We start from the raw sequence: 8,304 nt of genomic DNA on the forward strand, positions 1-8,304 counted from the left end.
AAAGTATTGGAAAACAATACTAAGCAAATGTTGCCCGGAGTTCATCTTTGTATGGTGCACCAATAATAACTCTCATTCACATTGTATTCTTGATGGAGACAATTCCATAAACTGTTTTTCTTCGGTTGTTTGCCTAAGTTCATACTATCTTTAGTCTGGCTTATTTGTACCTAATTTTTATTCCACAATTGCTGTCACAATATGGCCTACATTTACTAAAAGTCTTAAAGGTGATCCCACTAGCTGATGCTGGATAATTAATCTGGTACATTTTTAGACCATGTAGTAAAAATGTAAACCACCTATTAGCTTACTTTGAACCAGAATTTCTGTACATTTGGGATGCACACATCTTAAGCCACACCCACTTGTCCAGTCAGTTGGGAAAATGGTCTGGAACTAGATGCACCTTAATGCCTGATTTATGCCCCATGCAGCAAATTACTGCAGAAAAGACAGCAGAGGAAACGCATTGAGTTTTTCTTGCACCTTGTTTTTCACGGAAAGTTTGCAGTTTTCCTCCACGGACTTTCTGACCCTATTATACCTATATGGAAAATGCCAGCGTTTCCGTAGGTATAATTGGACATGCCACGATTTACAAAAACAAAAACGTTTTGGAAATCACAGCATTTCAGCTATGAATTTTTTTTTCTGCAATGTGTGAATGAGATTAGCCAAAATCCCATTTGCTTTGCAGGTACTTTAAAACACAATTTTACCTTATTTTTTTTTTTTGCCGTAATGCATTTTCTTAATGTGGGGCCTCAGCCTTAAGCCAGAAATCAGGAATAGCTACTATAATAAATTCCAGTAGATCCTAGAATGTATAGGTTACTAAGAGATTTAGGCAGCACCCCTCTATCCACATGACTTCTTGTGACTAAGTATTACGCACCACTTCCTATGTCAGGGACAATGTGGACTGTGCTGCTCCAAGAAATGCCCAGATAGATTATGTGAACTGTAACAGGTTGGAGGACAGAGCCCACCAGTCCGCACAGCTAACATCTGGACGCACATAAAATGGAACCCATTGAAGTCAATGGGAGTCTTTTTTTCAGCGCTGATTCTTTACTCAAGTTATTGTGGCAAAATCAGCGCCATAAAACTCTGTGTGAATGCACCCTAATGTTGTATTATAAACCAAACCTTTTTCCTGCTAAACCACCCTGTCTTGGCAGACACACTTAATGGGTTCACACTAGCGCCCGGAGTCTGTTCTCAGCTTTCCGTCTTCTGCATGCAGAAAACGCAAAGCTGTCAGACCGGGTCTGTTGTGTGCGCCGGTGAGCGTTTTATGCTCTCCGTTGCGACACCATGTTTTTTAAACCGGACACAGAGTACTGCATGTCCGACTCTGTGTCCGATTTTTTTTAAAAACGGTTTTGCGGCGGAGAGCATAAGACGCTCACCACCGCTCACGGCCAGACATCTTTCAAACCCATTCAAATGAATGGGTGAGAGAGACTCCTGCAGGTTTCCGTCTCCTGCTCAGTTTTATGCAGGAAACGGAAACCTGCAGAACGGACACCTGGGCGCAGATGTGAACGAGCCCTGAGTCAGAAATAAGATCTTTAGAGCAAGGCCCCTTCTTGTGCCACTGATGCACCACATCCTCCGTTCTGTGTCTTGCTTGACACTTTCTATAGAGATGTTTCGGCCTGACAAGAGAAACCCCCCCCCCCCCCCCCCCCAGCACGATGGCTTTATCACAGGGCATTTTAGGACGGACGCTAAGCCCCAGTCATGGGAGGTTCAGTCTTCCAAATCGCTCCTGACAGGTTCCCTTTATGACTGGTGTACAAAATGCCAGTCTTAATAAATCTGCCCCAATAATTATGTATAAAATAAACAGCATTGTAATATTGTTTAATCCAGTAATTGAGGGCCATTGCACTGTATGCAATTACTTGGTTAAGATTAATCGGTAACCCTATAAAAGATCCCAATGTGGTCCTGGATAGAATTGTCCACATTGTGAATCCCCTGGACTGTACATATCTACAGCTAGAACATGATGTGGTGATTTATAAAGTAAAGTATCCATCACTATCCTCTCCCTTACCTGCCCCATTACCTGCACAGCTGGCCTCAGATAAGTCGCGTTTGGTTTCCATGGACACAGCAGCGCCCACCCCGGGGCCTTTCAGCAGTTCCCTGTCCAATCGCCGGTTTGTTTTTTCATACCCCGATTTAGTTATTCGATTAGTGTAATAGGTCGATTACAAGAATACTGGCGATTATGATACTTCATTCATAAAAGTAATCTCATAACAACTGAGGTACTAGTATATTCCGCTCAGGCAATACGAGGGACACCTCACGTACAGGACGCTTGTAATTTCCCGGCGTGCAGCGCGTCTTCCCTTCCTTTTCCTCCATCTTGGATTCCGGTGCGGGTGAGCAGAGTTGTATGTCTGATACAGGTCGGGTGTTTGGGGTTGGAGGGCCGTGTTATGTGCGGGATATTGGCATAGGTGGATTGAGTGGTCGCTGGTTAATGTAATGAGGGCTGTAGCGGAGCACTGTGACGAGGGATGGCCGGGATATCGGCTGGATTGTGCGGCCTGGCTCGGGCTGACTTGTAGGTTCTGCAGCGGTTTGTGCAGTGTGTGAGTGGCCGGAGAATGGCTGCTGGCTGTGCTGAGGTCCTGTCTGCCTGATAGTCCTTCTGGTCGCTTCCTTCCACTGTCAGTGCCGGTGCTGGGTGACTTGTATGGTGTAATCTCCCTAGAGCTCCAGTATAGGAGACAGGGCATACAGCTGTATGATGTGCTGGCACACTGTACACCGCATGGGCACACGGGAGGTACTCAGCTATGTGTTGTGGTTGGAATTCACATTGGCAGGTTAGAAGGCAGTTGTAAGCAATTAGCTAGCAGCGCTATTATGTGAAGCCTATGGCCTTCTAGGATGGCTGTTATAGCAGTGGTGTTCTTAGACTGCAGTGACCAGGCTGTGCATGGTGTTTAATAACTGGGTGACCATATTACAGCACGACTGGCCAAATATGTTCAAGATCTTAACTTGCTGAGAAAAGGGGGTGCAGAAAATCACCAACCTATCAATGGTCCAACTGAAGCATAGTCCATAACTATCCTGATGATGAACCCATCAACATAATGGTCATCTTTTTGGAAGCCCTATGTTCACGCTTCCTTCTAAGAAGCTTGGTGTAGGTACTGCTAAAGTGTTATGTCATCTATGCTTTGACTTGTCGAGCATTGAAGTTGCTATCTGTAGTGTAAACTGTCTGTTGGAAACGCTGATTTAGGGAGTGTTCACACGGAGTAAACACGCGTGTGTGTTTTTGCAAAATACACGTGTAAAAATAAGACTGCCATTGACTTCAATGATATTTTTTACACCTGTACAAATACGCCTGTAAAATGTCATTGAAGTCAATGGGAGTCTTATTTTTACACGTGTATTTTGCAAAAATACATGTGCATTTACACCGTGTGAAGGCTCCCTTAGACTACAAATGCTTTATACTCTGATGTAGTAGCCATTAGTCTCATATATTGCCTGGATGGTATCCACCTCTCTGATATCCTCTGTCTGTACAGTCTTCCAGTTATCTGACAGTGGTGAGATTGTTTTAATTCACTTACTGTTAGAGCAGTTACTAAAATGGCAGTGAACTGAAATGCAGAGAACATTAGAAAGTGCAGGGCTGTTCACTCACCAATTGTTGTACATATATAACAGATCTGTATATTGCATGTTGGGGGCAGAGCTTTGTAAGGCTGAATGTGCTTGGGCTTATTACTGTTGTGGTCAGCTTTCATTGTATGACTTGGAGCAGTTGGCTCTCATTTAATGTCATTTTCTCACATCTGACCTACTGAATCTTTTACCTTGCAGTCCAGCCGGCATCTGGATACTAACAACTCAAAATGTCTGGCAGGTAAGTTAGTAAAGTCTTCAAGGTTATTGTGATGATTTACTATTAGAGATGAGCGAACACTGTTCGGATCAGCCGATCCCAACAGCACGCTCCCATAGAAATGAATGGAAGCACCTCTGATGCTGACTTTGCCGGCGGCCGGCCGGCGTCACAGGTGCTTCCATTCATTTCTATGGGAGCGTGCTGTTCGGATCGGCTGATCCGAACAGTGTTCGCTCATCTCTATTTACTATCTCTGCAGGGTCCTAAATTATTTTGGTTTTTTTTCAGACTGTGGTGCAAAGCGACCTTCGCTGGCTACAAGAGAGGCCTCCGAAACCAGAGGGAGCACACAGCCCTCCTGAAGATTGAAGGGGTTTACGCCAGAGATGAGACAGAGTTCTACTTGGGCAAGAGATGCGCCTATGTGTACAAAGCAAAGAAGTAAGTGTCCTCTCCCCGGGTGTAAACTATACCAGCTTGAAGATAGTTTTGCATGGATTCCGATGATGCCTCGCTTTAATGTGTTGAGTTTACATTTTGTGGGAATCGCATTAAGGGCTTTCAGTCTGACTTCTGCTTGGCAATGTGCAACAGTGTCATAGTGCATGGAGCTTTGGGTCAGAAGCTCAACTCAGCTGAAGAAATCTGGGCAGATTGCCACCCATAGCTTTACAGCGGGTGAAATCTATACAACACATAGAAATTTCATTCCATCATTCTAGAAGAAAATATCTGTAGCATATGTTATACACACATTATATGCTGCCACACTTACAACAGCATATAAGTGGGTTAGAAGTAGTTCTGGTGCCGGGAGACACCCTCTAATGGTGCAGACTACTTTACGGTGACTTCATAGTTTGTTGCTCCATACACCCGCACACTGTATTGATGGTATTATCTATGCAGGGGATTACTGCCCACTTCTCCATTCTCTTAGCCATTCTTTTTCTATAACTGTCTTTTCAGAGTTCAAGTGTTTAAAACTTGGCATAAGGCATTTACATGCCTTTTCTGGCACAGTTTGTGATCAGGTTATGTTTTATTTTGCTTGGTGAGCCTCTCCTAACTTGTTGGCTGTTGTGATGATCTATTGGCATATTGGTGGTATAAGGCATAGCAGCAAGTCACACAAATAGTCACATTTGCTCAAGCAACAGACCTAATGTTCTAGAAAAGACAAGTTTCCCTTTACATAAAGATATTAGTGTTTGGGTGTTTTTAAACTTGCATTCATTTCTTCCAGTTGCTTGTGTCACGTCTTCATTTAACAGTTTCTTTTTTGTGACTTATTTTAGCAACACGGTGACTCCAGGTGGCAAACCAAATAAAACTCGTGTAATCTGGGGAAAGGTGACCAGACCTCATGGTAACAGTGGCATGGTGCGTGCTAAGTTTCGTTCTAACCTGCCCGCCAAGGCCATTGGACACAGAATCCGTGTGGTGAGTACAAGTATTGAATATAAAATGCTGGAGCATCTTCTTACTTTGCTTTATTTACAACACTTAATACATAGTTTTATGGCTTCTAGCATTGCTTATTTAACTACGAGAATGTCTATGCTTTGTAATAATAATAAAATTTAGGTGATCTGAAACCCACCACTAGGAATGAATGTTAGTTTTAACATCAGTTTTCCAAAACTTCTGGGGTTGAAACAAGTCTGAAACTTCTTAGATTTGTTACTGAAGAAACCTTATTATACTGTGAGGACTATTTATACCACATGGTATAAGTGGCGGCCCAGACGATGTGCTTAGATGTAATAAATTCATATACTCACTATGCCCTGCCTCTCCTGTGCTCCCTTGGAGGCCTGAGATATTACATGTTGCTAAGGAAATCCTGGGGCCTGTGATTAGACCTTAGCGGTCACATGGGGTGCATTAATGTTAATGACGGCTTAGTGCCCCATCTGATCACTGAAGCCCAATCGTGGTCTTTGTTTATCCCTTGGATGTTTGGCATCATCCAGGAGACTGGTAGAAGACTGAGGAATTGCTGGGTGTCATGAGGGAAGATGAATGTAATGCTTATTTCCCACATTTTAACTGGGCCTCTACTTATTATATTCTGGGATCTGAAGAGACCCAGAGAGTATAATAGTGTGGAACAGGATCAGTTTGAGTCTAAACATGCAGATGAGCCCACAAATATTATGAAACGAGGTTCACCCATCTCTGCCAACCACATTTTTTGAGTGTGTTGTCATGAGAATATCATTAGAAATTCCAGTGTGGCTATACTCTTGATATGATTGTGATTACTTGTTACTGTGCTACCAATTTTTTAATGAAATGTATCACTTTTTGTAATTTTTTTCTGATTAGAAAAAAAATTACATTCTAGTGGTTTTGTACATAATTATGAATGCTGCCATCTTGCCTGAGCTGCTTCAATATACCGAGCCAACGCCAAGATCTGAAATATTAGTAGACCTTATCTGTGCATGGGGGAGGAGATACGTTGTGATATCATCTGTTGTAGATGCGATAGTCGATGCAGTCATGGGTCAGTTGTTATATCTGTAGAGGTGTCACCTTCTGTTGTAATTCTGTCTCGTGTAAATGAGGTGACTGTGGTAAAGAGAACCCCCCACAAAATAAGCAAATGTCAATCTATATGGGTTAGTGGTCAGAGTGAAAATTGCTGGATTTAGAATTTTGTTTTTTAGGTATAGATGCTGACATGGAAAATTCTTTTATAATATGTTAAACCTGGTGTAAAGAAATGGGTAACTCTGCTAATGTAGTAGTCAAATAGCAAGTGATGACTTTTTTTCTGTGATGATTCTTCAGTTGCCGTTGAAAGCGTTATGTTGGGTCCTCCAGTGTGAGACACTTCTTGTAGATGGCGTTTCAGATAGATACTATACTGTAATCCGTATAGGACAGTATGTCACAGGGAGGCAGAGACTCCTAGCATCATAGATAACTATAGTACTAGGAGACCCATTCCCAGTATGAAGGTCAGGCCGGTAAATACGGCAAACACATGGACAAAGTTTCATAGGTGAAACTAGGCTGTGTGAATTTAGCCTTTACCATGCCTTTTCATGTCCTCATGAAAGTGCAGTTTTATATACCTCTAAAAAGCTGACTGTGCGCTGAACTTGGCACACTGTTGGTTTTCCTGATATGTGCCCCGGTGGTGGAGATATTGGTGACTAGTTTCTGCATCGATATCTCCCCACTGTCAGAACGGGTGTTCCTCTCCTTACAGCCTAGTGTTATCGCTGGGTTGTGAGAAACGACCCCCCATCCTCTCCAATTGTACTCTAACATAAACTTATACTAGCAGAGAGGGGTGTTCCTTCATGACCAGCGATGCCGCTGAGCTATGTGTAACGCCCTTCCGACAGTGGGACATTGTACTAGTGGTATATAAAACTGTACTTTCATGAGGGCATGAAAGCTCCTCTTTAAATTATTTCTTTGGATGCAGAGTTAAATGAAACTCTAAGTGGGGGTTTTTCCAACTGTTATAATAAAAATTTTTTTTTTTCTTTGCAGATGATGTACCCTTCAAGGATCTAAACATTCTGTACAAATAAAAGAAAGTTCTGGATCTTTTTTATGTTGGTGGCTTTTGTCATTCTCTCACTTTAATAATAGTTGTGACTGTTATGATTGTGTGTGTGTGTGTGTGTGTGTGTGTGTGTGTGTGTGTGTGTGTGTGTGTGTGTACCTGTGAAGGTAATAAAATCCCAAATAGAATTTTCACCTTTAATCACATTCTGTAGCGCGATTAAAGCAGTATCAATACATAGATGGGGACATTATACTGAGCACCATCATGCCTTTAGTTATCTTTAAATATCTTTTCTTAAAGACTTACATTATAAAGTTATTATAGTAAGTGGTGAGCTGTAATATAAAGATTTGCTTCTGTTCTGTGGTTTCTACCCTCTGCTTGTTTTGGATTACAACCACTCTTGTAATACACTGATGTGTGAAGAACCCCTTAAAGAGGACCTTTCACCGATTTGGGCACAGGCAGTTCTGTATACTGTTGGAAAGCCGACAATGCGCTGAATTCAGTGCACTTTCAGCTTTCCCGATCTGTGCCCCGGGTAAAGCGCTATCGGTCCCGGTACTGTACCTGTTCACAGTCAGAAGGGCGTTCCTGACAATCAGTCAGGTACGTCCTTCTTCACAGCTGCGCCTATAGCACTTTACAGTGTGAGCGTGATAGGCGCTGCTGTGGAGAAGGACGTACCTGACTGTCAAGAACGCCCTTCTGACTGTAAAGAGCTATGGTACCGGGACCGATAGCTCTTTACCCGGGGCACAGATCGGGAAAGCTGATAGTGCACTGACTTCAGCGCACTGTCAGCTTTCCAGCAGTATATGGAACTGCCTGTGCCCAAACCCATGAAAGGTCCTCTTTAAAAGATGTGCCTGATTTT

The 8,304-nt window shown here is 42.8% G+C and overlaps 1 protein-coding gene across 1 annotated transcript; it reads left to right on the plus strand.

The window, feature by feature from the left end:
• The first annotated feature begins 2,333 nt into the window (after positions 1 to 2,333).
• RPL35A (ribosomal protein L35a) lies at positions 2,334 to 7,472 on the plus strand. The gene is made up of 5 exons (XM_075266683.1): positions 2,334 to 2,402; positions 3,871 to 3,913; positions 4,184 to 4,336; positions 5,194 to 5,338; positions 7,409 to 7,472. Exons 2-5 carry the CDS (start codon positions 3,903 to 3,905, stop codon positions 7,430 to 7,432), a joined length of 333 nt encoding a protein of 110 aa, XP_075122784.1. The 5' UTR covers positions 2,334 to 2,402; positions 3,871 to 3,902; the 3' UTR covers positions 7,433 to 7,472.
• Positions 7,473 to 8,304: the final 832 nt, after the last annotated feature.

Source organism: Leptodactylus fuscus, chromosome 3, assembly GCF_031893055.1.
Source record: "Leptodactylus fuscus isolate aLepFus1 chromosome 3, aLepFus1.hap2, whole genome shotgun sequence".
Classification (NCBI taxonomy): Eukaryota; Metazoa; Chordata; class Amphibia; order Anura; family Leptodactylidae; genus Leptodactylus; species Leptodactylus fuscus.